This window comes from Plectropomus leopardus, chromosome 5, assembly GCF_026936395.1.
Source record: "Plectropomus leopardus strain MGB_pleo_1.0 chromosome 5, ASM2693639v1, whole genome shotgun sequence".
In the NCBI taxonomy this organism is placed as follows: Eukaryota; Metazoa; Chordata; class Actinopteri; order Perciformes; family Serranidae; genus Plectropomus; species Plectropomus leopardus.
The window spans coordinates 10,641,506-10,660,915 of NC_142180.1; the positions used below are offsets into that span (position 1 = coordinate 10,641,506).

General features: G+C 39.6%; 2 protein-coding genes across 2 annotated transcripts in view; both read left to right on the forward strand.

Annotated features, from left to right (window-relative positions):
* The window catches only part of LOC121941115 (uncharacterized), a 28,803-nt gene extending 17,869 nt beyond the window's left edge, over positions 1 to 10,934 (forward strand). The window contains exons 11-16 of the mRNA XM_088077489.1: positions 489 to 710; positions 1,839 to 2,078; positions 2,614 to 2,747; positions 3,243 to 3,557; positions 3,666 to 4,744; positions 4,808 to 10,934. Coding sequence (XP_087933615.1) covers positions 489 to 710; positions 1,839 to 2,078; positions 2,614 to 2,747; positions 3,243 to 3,557; positions 3,666 to 4,744; positions 4,808 to 7,769 — 4,952 coding nt within the window. The 3' untranslated portion in view covers positions 7,770 to 10,934. The remainder of the gene's footprint in view (positions 1 to 488; positions 711 to 1,838; positions 2,079 to 2,613; positions 2,748 to 3,242; positions 3,558 to 3,665; positions 4,745 to 4,807) is intronic.
* A 1,476-nt stretch (positions 10,935 to 12,410) lies between these two features.
* Positions 12,411 to 17,217, forward strand: ttr (transthyretin (prealbumin, amyloidosis type I)). Its single transcript, XM_042483981.2, has 4 exons — positions 12,411 to 12,569; positions 14,688 to 14,827; positions 14,928 to 15,063; positions 16,613 to 17,217. Exons 1-4 carry the CDS (start codon positions 12,498 to 12,500, stop codon positions 16,718 to 16,720), a joined length of 456 nt encoding a protein of 151 aa, XP_042339915.2. The 5' UTR covers positions 12,411 to 12,497; the 3' UTR covers positions 16,721 to 17,217.
* Positions 17,218 to 19,410: the final 2,193 nt, after the last annotated feature.

Below are 19,410 nucleotides of genomic sequence, written 5' to 3' on the forward strand. Positions count from 1 at the left end.
CTTTAGTTTTTTGAGTTGGATGTGCAGTTCATAAATGTAGATGCCGGAGGTTATTTAATAAATAAAGCTCACAGATCTCTGGCGGAACCTGCTAAACAACTTTGCGACCCAAGATGTGTCAGCCATAGAATGAGAACAAGCCCTGGGCAAAATAACATATATCCACTGCCAGATTTATCACACCTCCATGAAAAATACCGACATTATTACAAAAGCACAGTTATAATCAACGGTTATTAAGAAGCACCAATGTTGCCAAAACTAATAACATTTTTGCTGCCATGTGTTCTCGAACAGTGTACTGTTCATGGAGTTTTGGCAGACTAAATTTCAAGACTTCTACTCGAGTCATTCACTTTGTGTAAAGCTACAGCAGGAAACAGGTGTTCACCAATGACTTCATCTTTGTATTAGTGAGTGCAGCTTTATGGTGTTGTGTCATTGCAGCCTGTGTGCTGATTGACTTATTAAACTTCTGTCATCTGCAGACATGCCTGCAAAGACAACCACGGGAACAATATCAGTTCAAGTCACGGACTCAAATGACCAGTGTCCCTCCCTGACCACCACCTCCACCAGCGTGTGCGCCAATTCAAAAACTGTTTATGTGACCGGCATCGATAAGGATGTTAGTCCCAATGCTGCTCCATTTTCATTCAAAATTGTACCTGATGGGACACGAGGCAGCTGGGACGTAGAGGTCATCAATGGTGAGAAGTGTGCTAAGCGGTTAGCAACCATTAGACACAATTTTCTTTTATCTTTCTTTCTTTCTTTCTTTCTGACTTTCTTTCTTTCTTTCTTTCTTTCTTTTTCTCAAAATTCAGTCTAATTACAAAGATTTGTTCATGTCAAAAATTTAACGAACAAAAGAGAAGAATTCCGCCCCTATTTGTTTTGTTCAAAGGTTCAGTGTGTACAATTTAGAGGGATATATTAGCAAAAATGTAATATAATATAATAAATATGTTATCTTAAGTGTATAATCTCCTGACAAAAACAATTGTATTTTTGTTGCCTTAGAATACACTTTTTATTTCTACACAAAGCTGGTCCTATTCTACAAAAATCAACATGTTGCACCACCCTGTTTATACAGTAGCCTAGATGGATCAGACCAAACACTGATTTGAGATGAGGTGTTTTCGTCAGAAAATAGCTTTTTTAATGTGAAACAGCTTTTTTCAGTGTTTGTGCTGGTTTAAATCCATGGGTCCTTTTTTGGAGAGGACACCTCTGCATATGATTAAACTCCTGGTGAAAACCTCTTAAATGTCAGGATCTTAACTTATGAGAGAAAAAAATTAGCACACACTAGCAGGAGCTGAGCTAGGCCCGTCTCCAACGTGTCAAACAGCATCAGAGAAGACTAATCTGGAGCAAGAAACAACTTTATTCAGTAATTTTACCGCTATACATCACCAGGTTGTTATGTAAAGGAGGAGAACTCTTGAAATAATTCTGCTTTTTGTATAAACCTCCTGAATAATCAACACTAAAGGAAGTCTAACCAGAAGAGGTTTCAGCTAGTTGAAATCTGCACTCTTCCCTGTTAGATGCCACTAAATCTCTCTGAATCTTAAACTGTTGCTTTTTTTATTTTTTAATTTTTTTAATTTTTTTTTTTTATTAATTCAGTTGAAAACCTGACATACAGATTCAAAATAAGAACTACAGCTTATTTGATGTGGCTGTATTGGTGGAAAACATGAGTAGACATTTTATATAACACTAGTAGCATTACAGTGCTACTTTTACTAGGCTACTGATGCTATACTAGTCGTAAAGATGCTGAGACAGTGTTAGTCTGACAGTTCTCTTTCCTTTGCTGTCTCTAGAGACGACTGCTGCTCTTCACTCCCGTGAGATGCTGTGGCCCGGTACCTACGAGCTGCAGGTAGAGGTGGCAGACGCTCAGGGTCTGTCTTGCCCCGAAAACGAAGTTTTCAAAGTGGAAGTTTGTACCTGTGAGGATACAGGGGACTGCAGCACGAGGACATCCAAATTAGCAGCTCCTTCCTCTGAGCTCTCTGCTGCAGCCATTGGCCTGCTGATATCTGCAATATGCTTACTGCTGCGTGAGTTGTATTTTAACAAACTTTCCCAAATAATACCCAGTTTAAAAATGAAACTTTGCTATTTTTTACTGTTTAATTTCTAAAGAGTTTAGCTACTGATCTACTCAAACATTGCTAAAGGGATACTGTATATCCAATTATACTCTTTGCATTTTGCAAGTAAGAACAAATTTCCAGTGGAAGAGGCAATAAAAAGACTAAATACTTAATTAATATTCATGACCCTTATAATTGAATTTAGCATAACATTATTCTGTGTTGTGTATAATGTGTAAGTGTAGTGCTAGTTTTTAGCGTGCCAGTAAGTGTATTACTGTCTAAAAGCTGCACAAGAAAAGTGATATCAGTCCAGGTTTTAAAGCTTTAACATCAGAAGATTGGATTTATTCTTGTCACTGTTGTATAAAATTACTTTGCTTGTATGTAATATGGCTCTTGAAATGACAAAATCTTGATATAAGAGTTAAAACACTGTCTTTGAGTTTAGATTAAATTCCCTTTGCATGGATGTCATTTTTTTTACTTCTCATTGCAGTCATTCCTCTTCTCCTGCTGTTCTGTCAGTGTGGAGGAGCAAACACCATCTTTCCTGACAAATTTAGTGATATCCCATTTGACGCCAAAGAACACCTCATATCATACCACACTGAAGGCAAAGGCGAGGATAAGGTTGGCTGGTATTTTTGTTTCCTTTTTATGTGAAGAAAAGGATACATTACCTGTTTGATCTTTGAATTTAGTATTCCAAAACACAGACCAGACATAGTCTGTGAAGAAACCAAGGTGCATTGTCAGAGGAGAAAGGTGGTGGAGGTCAGTATGGTGTGTCACTGAAGTGCTAGCCATGTCACTGAATAGTTAAATTGGGTCCATATAGGGACAATCAAAACCCATTCTAAAAACAGATAAGTCATTTTATCTTTTAAGAATCTATTAAAGAATGTCTCTTAATTATGTTAAAGGTTTGAACATAAGCACGATAAGAAGTTGTGGTAGTAGATTTTTTTTTTTATTTTACTTTTTAAAATGAATGAAATGAAAATGAAATCTCTGCTTTAAAATTTAAAGCTGCAAATTAAGAAAATACTGCTGGTGGTGGTAATTTTATGGTTTGCAGTTGAATGACTTGTGTGTGGATGGGTGACATTTCATTTCTTTTTTTAGGAAGTGCCACTCCAAAGTGTCCCTATCTTGTTGGAAGACCAAAAGCAAGTTGCGGCTGCACCAGCACTGAACTTAAACGGCATGACTTCAGAGATCACAAAAACTCATCAGTCAAGTGCTTTCTATGAAGAACCTTTGCAGAAGTTTCAGGAAAACAGACAGAGTTTGATGGAGTTCGACAATGCCTATGGGTTTTCAAGGCAATCATTCAACAATAATAGTGCTGGGTACAGTAGGCAAACAGTTCTGAGAACAACAGCTCTGTATGATGAAATTGCCTTACCTGATGCCTTCCTCAATGAGTACTACTCACAGGTACTATGTTAGCTTTGCACACAACTGTTTTTTTTCACCAGATCTTTTACATGCAAAGAGATGGTCAGAGTTTATGACATGTTTGTGCTATTTCTTTTCCTTAAACAGAAGGCAGAGTGTACTGTTCCAGTGAAGGATGACCTTTCGAGGTATGATTTTGAAGGCCAGGGCTCCCCTGCAGGCTCAATGGGCTGCTGCAGCCTCCTGGACTCTGATGATGACCTGCAGTTCCTCAGTGACCTTGGGCCAAAGTTCAAGACCCTAGCAGAGATCTGTTCCCCTCCTACACCAACAACTGAAACCCTGCTGACACACCAAATAGCAGGTGCTGCCAAAACCACAGCTGATATTGTTGAACCAATCGTCAAGCCCAAAATAGAGCCCACTGTCAAGACAACATATACCGATATAAAGGCAGAGAGAGTCATGTCATCTACTAACATCTCCAAATCTGTTAGTACTGTAAATACTGCTGCGCAATCTGTGACACTTCCTCGCTCCAACGTTACTAACATCAGTCATTCCTCTAACATCAGTCAATCTGCTACTCTGCCCCGTCCCGCGCAGACAGTCATTCTGCAGCAGCAGCCAGTTTACTACACCACCAGCCCTGTTCTACAGCCTTTGCACTATGTAGTTCAACCACAGCTTCAGAACACTGTTCTGCTGGCCAATGGGGCCAATGGAGCAAATTTACCAGGCTATTATGTAGTCAGTAGGCCACAGAGTCCTCCTTCTGGACTTGTAATCAGTGGCACCTCACACCCTGCCTCTGCTCTAGTTATCCAGGGCACTGAAAGCCCCCAAAGCCCTGTCAGCCCTGCCAGTCCAGGAAGCCCCACCCTGTTGCTATCTGGTAGCCCAGGTGTATTTCCGGGCTCAGTCCCTGCAGAGGGCTGGAAAATAGCAGGGCCAAATCCTGATGGTACTTACATGTTAGTTAAAGATTATAGCAGTCCAGCTGGGGCAGAGGGGGTGGACCCAGGATCATCTCAGGGCACTTCGCCCAGAGGTGCTACCCTGGTAGAAGAGGCTGCTCCTCCTCAGGGGGTGTTAGGCCCAGCAGCCCAGGAGAGTGTGTTTGGCATTCAGCCAGGACACACTGTTGTTAAGAGGGAGGATGTATTTGCAGTAGGTAGCAATTTGGGGAAAACACAGGTTAGGGAGCCAGGGCAGATGGGTTTAGGGCCAGTCAGTGTTTTGGGAGTTGGTGCTGGGCAGCCAAGAATGGGACATGACATGACAGGGAGGCCAGAGGTCAGACATACTGGAATTCATCCATCTGGGATGAATCCCGTTGGAATAAGGCAGGTAAATGAGTCACAACAAATTCATCCGCTGGAGCAAGCAGGGGACCCCACAAAAGATGAAACTGCGCCTGATCAGTTGACTAAAATCCCAGAATCTCAAACAACCACATCTTCAGATGTTATAAGTCAATCAACAGAATCCAATGACCCACAACAGAACACAGAGGAAGGAGCAATAGGTGTTCACTCAAAAGAGCAAGAAGATCTTGTACCATCTGAAGGTTTTTCCATGGAAGATATACCTGTGCTCACTCAAATGACCTCCACAGAAGCTGTTCAACTTGAATCAGATGTCTCTGATTTAGTTAATACAGACAAAGAGAATGAAGAGACATCAGCATTTCCTCAAGGAGAGGGAGCCACTTCTACTGTAGACCACATTAACATTGTAGAAGATCAAATACATGACAGCACAAAAGAAAACTTGGACAGCCAGGAAGCAGCACCTTTGGAAGATGAAGAAATTGAAGAAGAGGGGAAATCTGTTCATCTCAGCACAGTTGCAGGTCCAGAAGATGGAAGTGCTGAATCTCAATCAGATGAAGTCAAAGAGGATCAAAGTGACAGGGACCAGGAGGAAGATGTCAGTCTAGCAGATGAAGTTGTTTCAGACTTAGAAGCAAATCAGGTCATAGATGCTTCTGATTGTATCAATGCAGAAGAGAATATGGAGGAAATAACTATTGTCACCAGTGATTCATATGAAGAGGTTAAGGCTGAGCAGGACCAACCGTTAGAATCTGAAGTAGGACTTGGTGCTGTGGATGCTCAATTGTCAGCAAGTCCTTCAAATGAGATTTCGACAGAAACTTTAAATACGTCTGACGAGAGGTCCATACCTGATCAAGAGGCAATGCCAGAACTGCAGATGGATCATAGTGAAGAGATTAAGATAGACGAAGGTCATGCAAAGACAGATGTTGTTGATGCTGAAGCAATAACGCCATTGCAAACTGTGAGCACTACTTTAGCCAACCAAGAAGAAAAAGATCTGAATGATTCAAATTTGATATCAGCCTCAGAAGAAATAACCACTGAAGTACAAGAAGAGGGCCCTAATGTGCCAACCATTACAACATCAGACCAACATCAGCTTATAGCTGAAGATGATGATAATCAACAAGATATAATGTTAGAATCAGCCAAGGATCAAGTCAGTGCAGAGGCAGGCAGTATGAGTGATGGAGAAAAAGAGGAGAGTATTGTGGAGGAAGGAGTGTCACAGCAAAGTTTCAGCACATCTGATGATCAAGATGAAGATATGGAAAGACAAGATGCTTTGAGCACAAGTTCTCAAATGGAGGAAAATTTCATCTCAGATGACAACATTAGTGACAAAGAGGAAGATGCTGTGGAGGAAATGGTGTCACAAGAGGAGCAAAATATAAGCTCCTCAGATAGTCAAGATGGGGAGAATGCAAACAAAGAAGCATCGAGCACAAGATCTCAAGTGGATGATAACTTAATGCCAGATGATAACATAAATGGCCCAGAAAAAGAGGAGAAGGAGACTTTGGAGAAAGTGGCATTATCCACACAGCAAAATTTTAGCATCAGAGACAACCAAGATGAAGAGAGTGAGGAAGAGGCTGTATCAGGAAGAAATTCTTCACTGGAGGATCAGCTAGTCACAGATGATGATATAAATATTGGAGAGGAAGAGGATCATACTGTGGAGAAAGCGACATCATACATACAGCCACATCTCAGCATCTCAAATGACCAAGATGAAGAGATCGTAAAAGACGATGCAGGAGGTGTGACTTCCCAGGTTGAGGAGAAGCTCACCTCAGAGAGAGATGGAGTCAAAGAGGAGGGTAGTGTGGAGGAAGAGGTGTCACCTGTACATCAACAAACTTTCATCTCAGATGACGACAGTGAAAAAGATGCATCCCACACAGTATCTCAAGTGGAAGAAAAGCTCATCTCAGATGAAATTGTATGTGAAGGCCAAAAAGAGGAGAAAAATACATCATCCTTAGAGCGACACATTAGCATTTCAAGTGACCAAAATGGAGAGAGTGGAAGAGAAGATGCACATCACACAAGTTCTCAGGTAGATGGAGAAGCCTTTAAATCTTACCAGCCTTCAGAAGAAGGCTCTCAGTCTTTAGACACTGAAAGTTTATCAGCAATGTCAAAGGTGGCTGAAACTCAAGAAATGCCTTGTGAAGTCACTACACAACAAGTAAGGCAAGGGATCGAGTCTTCTCAGACAGGTGATATAACTCTGGATATTCCTGAGAGACAAGCTTTAGTGAGAGGTGCTAACATGGAGGGTTTGGATGAAGTGATCACATCTTCAGAGGAATTAGGATCATCCAGGGTGGCCACAGGACAGGTTTCTACGTCCAGTGAAGATAAAGGGGCCAGTGGTAGAATATTGGCATCTGGAAAGATTGCCGGTGGGGATCTCACTTTGGATGAAGGCAAAGCAGAGGCCACTTTTGACCCAGAGATTAGAGAGGGATTGGGTAGTGGTGCATCCAATGCATCAGGTCAAGTATCACCAACATCCTATTCAGAGATGAAAGTTGTGGACAAGGCCATATCTTCAAAGCTGGAAACAGACTTAGGCTCAGCAGAGACAGGAACCACAACTTTTATTGCAACTAGTGAGGTAGCTGAGGAGGCAGTTGACCTTGTTCAGGATGAGAATGTGCACATAACAGGAGAAGTAGCAGAGGTAGACCCAAATACTGAGGGGAAAGTTGGTTTGATAGAGGTTGTGTCAAATGCCTCAGATAACATGCATGTGGCCGAGGCGAGTGGTGGCGAAGTGAGTCCTGTTCAGACAGTCATTGGCCAAACTCCTCGGAACAAATTCAGATGGAGTAAAAAGGATTCCAACAAGAATCCTCGTAGTCCAAAAAGCCCCTCTGGAAAGTGTAAACAACAGTGATTTGCATTCAGTGTTTGAAGCCATGTGAACAACTATACAGTTACCCATAGCATTAAATGTGGAAGTGCTATGCCCCCAGTAGAATGGCAACTTTCTGCACCAATGTCACCAGAAATTACTTGTGTTTTATCAAAGTAAATCTTCAAAAAAAATGCAGGAAGGCTTCTTTACCCAGAAACTATTCTAAACTCAGTATTTGATGCTACTGTTTAGACCATCATATAGTCAAGTGATCACACGTGCTGGATATAATGATTGCTCAGCTGATGACCGACATTGACCAGTAAGGCCTTCACATCAGATGTTCGTTTTGTGTTGCTGTGCTGAGGCTGTGTAGGGCAGACACGCACAAAGTTAAGCAAGTCAAGTGTGAAGGGCAAAACACACCAGCAGTGTTTGACATACTCAGAACACTCCGTCTCCTATGTAAGCTATCTATAAAACCAAACATCTCGCCTTAGACAGATTAAACCACTCCAGCCAGCAATGATTTAAGTCAAGGTAGCAGGATACTACTGTGTTGTAATTTCCAACATTGATGTGTGTCAAAGCTGCAGGAAAGGGCCATTTTGTTAAAGTATCACCTTGGAGCAGCACATCCCAGCTGCCACGCCTTGAATCTGTGACCAGTATGTTGCACTTTGGGGCTTTATAGGCTGGGTGCGATTACCAACTCTGCCCCCAGTTTCCAGGTGCAAACTCTGAATATACTGAACACTTAATAAAGAATTTACCTTCTGAACTTCAATGCCCAGAAATCATTTAATTAATGCTAACTTACTGTGTCTATAAAATAAAACAGTACCAACAGGTCTGTTGGTACTATTTTTACACAGGTAATAAATTAGGCAAGAGTGGTAGAAGAAGACTGACACAGTTGAGTTCAGCAAAGGGAAATTTACCAACATCAGCAATGCATTTGGTTGGTCAGGTTATCCTACAGAGTCTTGCTTGATGCCAATGGGCATATTTTCACATCACATCGCATCATTATTATTTCATCTTTTGATTTGCAATAGAATGAAGATGATATTTCTGCTTTTAAAATGTGCATGGTCTCACCATCACACATTCACATTCATTTGAGGAAAATAATACATCATTGAAGATTTTTATCAAGATTGGGAATTTGGGAAATTTGTGTGTTTGTCAATTCATTGATAATTGATTTACAATTGAACATATGATTGATTATAAACATCATTGATGTAAGCATAGCATTTACATAATCGGGAAACATTTATCAGAGCTGTTTTCTGTGATAAAAGACCTGTCAAGATCCAATCTTGTGTTCAAACCTTTGGCAGCGGCGAATCTTTTTGTTTACAATCACTTGTACATAGTGCCTTAAATGCCTTTAAGGCGGCATCTGCAATTCTGGAGAGAAATTGTTGATATTTCAACTCATCACCCAAGCAAATTGACCCTCCTGTCAGTGTTCCTTCAGAGGCAAAGGAACATCCCTGATGTTATTTACGTATCAGTGCTACAGGGTGTAGCTCCCTTTCTTTATGGGCGAGGACATGGCAGAGGAAGATTAGCCAGCATGATATTGTGTAGCTCAGCCCGAGCCACTTTTGTTTGTTTCCCATTAACAGAGCCAGTGCTGTCTATGAATACTGGGTTTTAGGGTTTTTTAAAAGTTTGTTTTTCTCAGACTATGAGGAGATATTTGCTGAATTTGAAAAAAAAAACAAACTTAAGTATTAGAATCACAGACTGTACCTTGTATATATAATGTATCTTTATTCATACTATAGTTCGTGTTGGATGCCGCTCTTCTTACTTGCTTTGAGCTGAAATGTAACATGTTTAACAGGTTGAAACATGCTAGATTTATGAACACATACATTCAAGTGCACCTGCATGTGGGAACAAATGTCAGGATTAGTTTGGTGATTTTATCTTCTTTACAGACTCATAAGAAATCGCAATTTTTATTAAAATGCAATTTAGGAATGCTGATAACTGTCATTATGTCATTTAAATCAGTCAGTGTGATATTCAGTATACTGTGTGTTGTGTACAGTAAATGTACTCTTTGTTCAGCACTGTAAACGTTTTATGTTCTTTAATTTTCTTTTCAAGCCAATAAGAAGAGGGAGCGGTTTGCTGGATTTATTAGAAGTTGCAGAGTGCTCTCAGGGCAGATAGTTATTTGGATGTGAACCAGCTTCTTTGTACATATAATTATCATCAAATCCCTGAATGCATAAACCACGCATTACTAAGACAAGATAAACTAAACATGAAAAATCCCTGACTTAAGGTTGGATTGTGCTGATTTGACATATACGTAAAGTTAGACCTTTCCTTTTAACAGCTATGACACCGATTTGCATGAAAGGAGTAGAGGAGTGGAGAATAGCATGTGAAAATAAAATTCAAAATAAAATTCAAATCCACCTAATAAGGCTGTATTAGCACATGACGAAACATGCACTAACCTAACACAGCTGAATCTCACAAAAACATGTAAAATGACCATGACCTCTTAACCACATTAAAGGGTGGTGGCTTGTAATGTGTTTTAATTATGTGCTGGTACCACATAAACAATGCCAATGGAAAGTCAACCCTTTTGTCACACAGACACATAAATTCCCTCAGTCAACTACTAATGCAAGCGGCAGTGGTTAGTACAAAAGTCCTATAGGTACCTTTAACCCAAGACACCTGTCTGTGTCCTGTGGCAAAAACCAAAAGTCAGTGTAAACTTAATTTAACTTTATTTTATGTACTTCCAGCTGTCATGTGACGTTACATGATGTACTTGGGGTGCTATTTTCAGGCTACCGTCACATATTGCACTTTGCATCTTCTGATATTTTCCTTCTCTTATTCATAATTTAGGTGGTGTTGGTGTAAATTTAAATTAGTGTTTAAATCATGAATAGAGAGAATGAGTCTGGTTCTTTAAATGACACCTTCTATAGGAGCCATTAGTGATGTAAAACGCTTATAGGACGCTAACCTGTCCTGTATGTTTCACCGTCATGTCATGGGTGTGGTAATATAAGTAGGACACCGGGTTATGTCATGCTGATTTTTAGAAGTGAAAAATTGTTCTTTGTATGGTGTTTATGGACACAGATTGGTGAGTTGTTGTATGTTTTAGTAAAGACCACAATGGTGACAAATAAACTACATCAAAGAAAAGAAGAAGTGGGACTCTTGTTTTCATCAGACACACAGTAGACAGAGGGCAGGCAAACACATCAGCCAGTAGCTTGTTCAGACAGCCCTTCAGTGGCTTTAAGGTTGGACTGAGCTGACAAAACTTTACCAATCTAACATATCATTATGCCGAAATGCCAAATGTAAAGTAAATAACTGAAAGTGATGATCACTTTCAGATTCAGGCCGCCAAATGTTTTAAAAGCACAGTTTTTACCTTCCCAATGTAAAGACAAAGTTTTTCTGCACTGACTAACATACAGCCGAAGTACATAAACACAAAAGGTGACTTCAGGAGACCATGTGTCTATAATCTATATCTATCTATCTATATCTATAATGCTGTTTGTGTCACTATTTGAATAATTCACATAATACTAAAGGAGTTTACACACACTATTTATAATGCTTGCTTATTGCAAAGCAAAGGCATTAATTTGATCTTTTACCATGCAGTCCATGAGGGCGTATTAAATTGTAGACATTATATCATTTCAGATTACACACCCACTCCTCTGTAAAATTAACAGTTCTGTTAAGTGAAGGTCAGCAGTAAGACTGTAACTTCATATTCCATTTGAATGTCGCAAGCTAAATTGGCACAGTGCTATGTACACATTGCAGGGTATTTTACCTGGCATGGACTCTTGTAGTGTTTGCAGATGACGTCACAGTGTACGGTAGGACATGTAGAGCCAGAAAAAAAGTTTGGTGAGCAAATGGAGAAAAAAACAGAATCAACTAATGTATTGTTCATATATATATATATATATATATATATTACAGTAAATGCTCCACAAGGTCTAAGTGGTGTTTCAGTAGTCAGTCCATCCAACTCCCAAGGTTGTTACACCACCTTCTGGTGGATTATGTCAAGTACATAGGATGAAGACACTCAAAGTATATAAGAGTAAATAGCAATAGTGGACACGAAAGCCAACTCTTCTGCCTACGAGTGCTGGAATGCCCAAATCATTACACTAGCATTCTTAGCTTGCTGGTCTGTCATTGTCTACTGATTGAGCTTCAGCAGCTTTATTGGTAATGAGAGCAATGCCTACTAGCCAATCAAAAGTAGAATAGGTCAGGTCTTTGTAGAAAGTGCAGGACTGTGGCAGTACTGGCTGTGAAAGAGGTTGTTTGTCATGCAAATGTTAGGACATGTCAGCATTTCCAAAAATCTCACTTGCACTCTTATTGCTAATGTGCAATGGGTTAAGCTGAAGTGTGACAATAGTTGCAAGGTTGCCTAAGCTTGCTGACCCCTGTACTACACCAATGGTACTATTTTTACACCCCTGTGCTCTCTGCTTTTAGGACTGACTGCAGAAGCATCTATACTGGTTTGGTCAGAAGCTGATTGAGTCTAAGTTATTCATTGTCCAGGTAATGACACAGTACATGGAGCTGGCAGCAGAGTGCATTAGGTTTGGAGTGGTGGAGGGAGGGGGAAGTACAGCGGCTGTTATAAGAGGCCTGAGACAGTGGGGGTCATGTGTAAGCACCAGTTACCTCTGTCTGTCAATACGTCCATCTATTCATCAGCTGACCATGCTTCAACCACTGCACTGTCTGCTTCTTGCCTCTGCCGTGCTGCTCTGCAACACCAGCCCCGTTCCCACGGTCAGTGTTTGTGTGACTGTAGTGTGTTAGTCTAAGATTGTATTAATAATTGTAAATGCAATAACATCAATTCTTTTAAAGATCTATTTAATGAGAGAATTGTAATCTTGAGGTAAATACAGCAGATCTCATACTCCGGCTAAAAGTGGTAAAAGGGCTAAAAGGGCTAAAGTGGTAAAATCGTGCTATATAAATAAAGTGGATTGGATTGGCTATACAGTTTTGAATATTTATCATATAAAATTGATCTAATTCAGCCAACTGAGTTACATACTGATGACGCATGAGTGCGTTTTAGAATGAAGGGTATAGAGGATGAAGTTCAAGAAAACCAATTTTTTTGTTTTCTAAAAATATGTCATGTATTTGAGTGGAATTCATGTAAAATTCTAGGTGAGCTCAGTTTAATAGAATGTTTTTATTAGATTTTTTTCAGCGTAATTCTCTCTGATGGCAGAAGGTCTCTGTAAAGTCATGATCCTTCGCCACACAGTCCCATAGTAATATTAAAGAAGGCTTGAACACCATAACATTTGATCATTAATTAGACTAGAGCATTTTTTTCGAGGTTGTCAGCATTTAATGTTTCCTGCCAGTATAATGCTTAGTTTAATCTTCTTACTTTAAAGATGAGATTGGACCCAGATTCTCTGCATGAGCTTAATATTCAAATAAATACAATGTATCTGAAAACATCACAGCTAACAAATGACTGCCCTGCAGCATTTTTTGGCACTGTTTGAACAACACAAATACACTGTGGACTTACAAACACAGAGTTTGTGGTTCAGTGACCTGCCTTTACCTGGTTTTCTCTCGTAATGTACATGCCACTCAGTTCCCATCCCACGCTTGTAAACATAAGAGATAACAGCTCTTTAGTATGAGTGGCTGCACAGATTATATTCACAGAACTCACAGAGGCGAATAAACCAAATCGATAAATTACATGGAATTAAAAGGCGCAATCTGAATGTTTTGGTTTGAAATTGAACATTGATGGAGCACCGATGAATCAAAGAGGCTTAGCCTGAGTTTGTATCATTATATTTTGTGTTAGAAGGCTAAAAGTGGTACTGATGTGGTAATTATCATTGTCATATTTAGACTGCAAATTAGATCTTAAAAATCATTGAGAAACACATTGAGCTTCCTTTTCCTATCCCGCAATATTTAGAACATGTGCATTTGTTCTCCCCAATCAAAACATGAAAGTAGCAGATGACTTTTATTTTTGAAAAGATTTAAGCATTATCACCATAAACTGAAGAACTGCAGAACAGGTAAAAATTGGAACATGAAAATTCATCAGAATGTAGGAAAACAGATGTTGGATGCTTAAAGTTTTCTTGCATATAGAACACCCAAACTCCTTATTAAATATGTGTGATTCCCAGTTATGATACAAAACCTACCTGCTTTAGTCTAATCGTAAGGTGAACTGTTGCAATTGCACTCATTTGAAAACTATTTTCATCAACATTAAGTGCAAGATTTTTAAGATTTATGATTTCTCAGGGGAAAAAATTATTTCTCTATTTTTGTTTTTATTGTAGTTATAATATTTTTATTGACTTTCCTATTTCTTTAGAACGTCTTGCACGGAGTAAAGATATAATAATAATAATAATAATAATAATAATAATAATAATAATAGTAATGGCTTGCAGAATGGAAAACACTTTACATTTATTTTATGTCGACTTAATAGAGTGTAATGACTGAACTGTAATGATTGAATTGTATGTAATGAATGAATTGTAATGACTGAATCGTATGAAACAAATAGTCAAGTCAAAACTAGGTAGGGCAGGAGTAACAGTTTTCTCAGTGAAAAGCCTTGTGTGCTGCTTTGTTGAACAACAAATTCCAGTATTACTACTACCAGTGTTAATGATAAAAAGCACTGGGTGGTGATAGTTTCATTCTCTTTCAAGCTCTTATTTCACTTAGTGCACTATGCATGAGAAACATTATATTACAGTCATGTAAGTATGGTGCATCGAACCCTGACCTCTGAAGCAGCTCCGGTAATAACATGAGGATGTGTGAGGATGGATGCTGTAAGTGCGCAACAGAGAATGAGGTGTATAGTCTTGGCTTGTGTCTGTGCTGCAGGAGAAACATGAGGACTCAGACACAAAGTGTCCTCTGATGGTGAAAATCCTGGATGCCGTGAAGGGAACTCCAGCTGGATCAGTGGCCCTCAAGGTGTTCCAGAAGACAGCTGATGGGGGATGGACGCAGATCGCTAATGGGTGTGTCCAGTATGAATTACATTGTCAAGTGTGTTTTTTTCTCAATATCCGTTTAATGTGTGTGAAGCATGCAGACAGACTTCACTGTTCCTCTCTGCAGAGTGACAGATGCCTCCGGAGAGATCCATAATCTCATTACAGAGCAGCAGTTCCCAGCAGGAGTGTATCGTGTTGAGTTTGATACCAAAAGTTACTGGAAGAATGAGGGGAGCACACCATTCCATGAAGTAGCAGATGTGAGTATAACGTCATTACACTGTCACCACTATGCAAAGAATCATGTTAGATTATATTAGACCGTATACCTTTTATACTGTTATCTTTGTGAGGCATCACCAATGAGGGGACATTTCATACAAAAATGGACCTACCTAAAAAAGTGCTGCTTTTAACCTTGCTAACAAAACTTTGAATATGTTTACACTTAAATGAACTGGAACAGCGACTTCAGAATGTGCTATGGAGGTCACTGCTACATAATCCAACACTTCCACAATACAGACCCGCTGGATGAAACCTGGCCGGAGGTGTGGTCGGTGTGCTCTTGACAGCGCTTTAATTGTGTAGATAAGATAAAACAGTACTTTTGAAAACAAAGGAGGATTTTTTTTTATGTATAGCTGTATTTGTAGACAATGTCTAAAATAAATTAAATGTACATATTTGTGTATTTCCACTGAAACAACAACAACAAATTGCCTGTCTTACCTCCTGAGAAAAAAAGCTGGTGCATTTTTATCATTTGAGAGTCTAGGCTTGTTGCAAGAGGGGCACTCTTACTCAGTTTGTGCTTTCCTTTGATCGATGTTGTGGAGCTTAAGAGCCATCTTATACTCCCATAAGAGCAACTTTTTTCGATGTGTGAGCATGTCAAAAATCAAAAGTGTGTAAAGCTGGCCGACATAGAGAAGGGGAAAATGTAATATCATTTAAATATGGTGATACCATTCTAAAACAATTTCTCCTGGAAGATATTCATTGTCTTGCCATCGATTGTTCATGTCAAAAGTGGCAGACATCGTGAAAAATGACTAAGCAGCATACAGCTGACCAGTCACTGAGAGAGGTGGGTAAGAATGTTGCACTTTCAGAAAGTTACAGAAATGGTCAGATGGAGTCCTAGTGGAGTACACTGTCCTTATAACACACTATAATGCACCCAATAACCACAGTATGGCCTTATCTCCTGTTATCTTGATGTTTTCTTAGTCTTACAGCAGTACGTCAGGACAGTGCTGCAGTCAAAGAAGCAGCAGTGTTTACATTAGCATGTTCAAGCAGCTGTTTGCTATTCTGCTGTTTGTCTGCAGTGTGAGGTAACGCTTTCTCAGAACAGCAGGGCCAAAAGTCATCTGTTATCATTATCTAGTAGCCTCTATCTCTTCTTTATTCACTTTGATTTGTACATCAAATGTCCATTTTTATCACATTACCTGCAGTAGCAAAAACTAATAAGCTGTCTGATTTGTTATCATATTGGTCACAGTTTTGACTTTAGTCTACTTGTAAACCTTGCTTTACATCTGCCATGTTGCTTCTAACTTCAGCTGCATTTACATCAGGCTTGATTTTCAGAAATTCATGTATTTGGAGATGGATAGTACCAAACATGAAGAGGATTCAACTTGTTTTATAGTTTTGGACTTTGAAGATGAAATGGATATAATTTATTTTCTTTTAATTCTCTCTCTCTTGTCCTTGACATTGACTTTACTTTGTGTTTGCGTGCACGCGCGCGTGTGTGTGTGTGTGTCTGTGTGTGTGTGCGCGCGCATGCACTCGCAGGTGGTGTTTGAGGCTCATGCTGGAGGTCATCGTCACTACACCTTGGCGTTGCTGCTTAGTCCATTCTCCTTCACCACCACAGCCGTGGTCTTCAACGCACATCAGTGATACACATCACAATGTGGATATTAAAGAGCCGCCCATGCCAAGAATGATAACTATTACAATAACTACGTGAGTATCCACTCTGATGAACAAGGACGTGATGGCCAATCGTTTGGCGACAAGCACACACTGCATGTTCCAGCCGTGGGGCCCTGTAAATGTGGATGGATTTTGATTGGCTGTCACTGTTTGTATTGTCATCAAGTGTCTCTGAAAGTGATCCCAATGATACTTTGAATGGAAGGATTTTTAAAACTATGTACTTAAAGTTGTTGTTATTGTTCTTGGTGTGGACAGCCCTTTACAGCCTGGTGGAGGTATCCAGAGATCATCTGTTTTATTTTTCTTCTTGTATACAAATTTCATGCGTTGATCCAAACCAACAGTGAATGTCTTGTATCTACTTACAAGTATTGTGTGTGTGTGTGTGTGTGTATCCAAAGTCTGATATCATATTCCTCTGTGCCACAGAGCTATATTAAAAACACATCAGTGGGCCACATTGTTGCATTGGATGACTTGTTATTTTATTACCCTGAACACACACTATAGTTTGTTTTGTCTTAAGTCTACATTCAACATCCTGCTGCCCCAAAAACACATGAGAGCAACAAATGTGGATTAATCCGCTGCTGAAAATAATCCCCAAAAAAAGTCTTTTCCTCCTGTTTAAGTAACATTTCTTAAAAGCTACAGTGATCAGTTGTTTAGGAAATTACTAACCTTTTTACTTTTATTAAACTAAGAATCCACTAGTTTTTGAAGATTTACATCTTCAGTCGGAAGAACCAATGGTCTCATGGCTACAGTAAACTCAGAAAGTATTGAGGTCAAAGGTCACTTTAGGAGAAAAGAGGTCAAAGACTAGGTTACAGAGATATCCACAACAACTAACTAATCCCATCTCCAAAACACGTTAAGCCAGGACAAAAATACTTGGAAAAGGGGTCTGAGACCTTCAAATGCAACCTTCCTCATCAATTTTATTTTTACATTTCAATCTATTTATATCTCTTTGTCTGATATGAGGGATCTTAATTAGTTTAACGAAATATGTAGGGCTGGAGTTTAGAAACCCTTGTGTTAGTAACAAAAATGACCACAAGGGGGAACCAGACAGCAACAAAACAAACACTCAGAACTTAGGGTGCAGGGTCAAGGCAATCAATGACACTAGTCCTCTCTTAAGATATTGCTGCCTCCTTGGACAGGTTTTCTCATTTTGTTGGCATAATATTAAGAAGTATGTGGGGCTAAAAGCTGTGAGGAGGTGTTGAGACTGCATTTTGACTCATTTTACTTTAGAGGTGTCATATTGACAATGGTGAGAACATCAGGATGCACAGGATCGGGCATTCATTTTGTGTACCATTCATGATTATCAATACATCTTGTAAACTCATCAAATCACATTTATAAACAAGCTACAAAGCCTAAATTTCAATAAGTTTTGTAAGTCCAGTGAAATGCCACACAAGACACCCCCCCCCCCTCAGATTTGTTTTGCTTATTGCTATTTTATTTGGATGTTTCAGATTCAATACACAGAATGATGTATATCAAGATTCTGACATAAGAAGGCTGTTTTCACATTCATGGGCTGGAAAGTTTCTCAGTGCTCACCTTAGATCTGAAAGTAAGGCATACACCCACAAGCATGATTTGTGACATCACTATTGGTTTGCTTGGAGAAAATAAACTGTGGTTCAGTATGCAAATTACACAAGTGTGATGTTGAAACTTGAAATCTCCAGGTCACATACACTGAAAATAGTATTAGATTCTTACTGGCCTTTTAGTGGAACAATGACTAGATAATGTTCACGGCACCAGTGGACAAGAAGTGTGAGGTTATCTAGCCATCAAATTCAATAAGTACTAACGAATATTGTGTGATGGGATCACTCCAGCCACAATGGAGTGAGCTGCAATTTAAATCTAGGTGTAAAAACAGATACCAATAGCCCCTACCCCACTTCTTACCCCCCTCTTTTTGGCTCCCTTACTTAGACCTAATCCTTCTTTGAACTTGGCCTTCATCAGCCCCTTTTACACTGCCTGTTCAAGGCAGGAATGTCATGCCTCACCATTACACATAAAAGGTATGATCAAAGAATGGGGGGACAGAGTTGTCTCACCTTTAAGCTGGCAGCAGAGATAGTAACAGTACTAGATCAACGTTTTTGTAAAAGGGACAGCCAGTGGGTCAGGACCATGGATGGGACAGGTGTGAGGTTTTGAGGACATGTTAAGTGTGTGACCAAACCTCTGGTAGATTGAAAAGGCAGCAGGCAGTAGTTAGCAGCTAACTCAAAGAAGAACTACAGCCGAAAATTTGGACAAATTTGGGAGACTAAGGTCAGAGAGTTCCTTACCTTCCAAGCAGAAATCAGCTGCCATATAACAGGGATGGTACATTATACTTTATTGACATGTTATGCCATTGTTACTGTTAAGAAAGGGGGACTGCTTATGCTTAAGGCCCAGAATATGTGGCTGTTATATAATATCCGCTAATGGCTGTGAACCAAATGGGTGTGTGTCTACAGAGACCACTTCAAAACATTTACTGATTCACTTGTTCCTTCCGCTGGTGTGGTCACAGTTCATTGTTTTCTTTCTCCAGTAAATTAAATGAATATATTACAATATTTTTCTTTGCTTTTTCATGTTCATGTGGTATTAAAGCATTA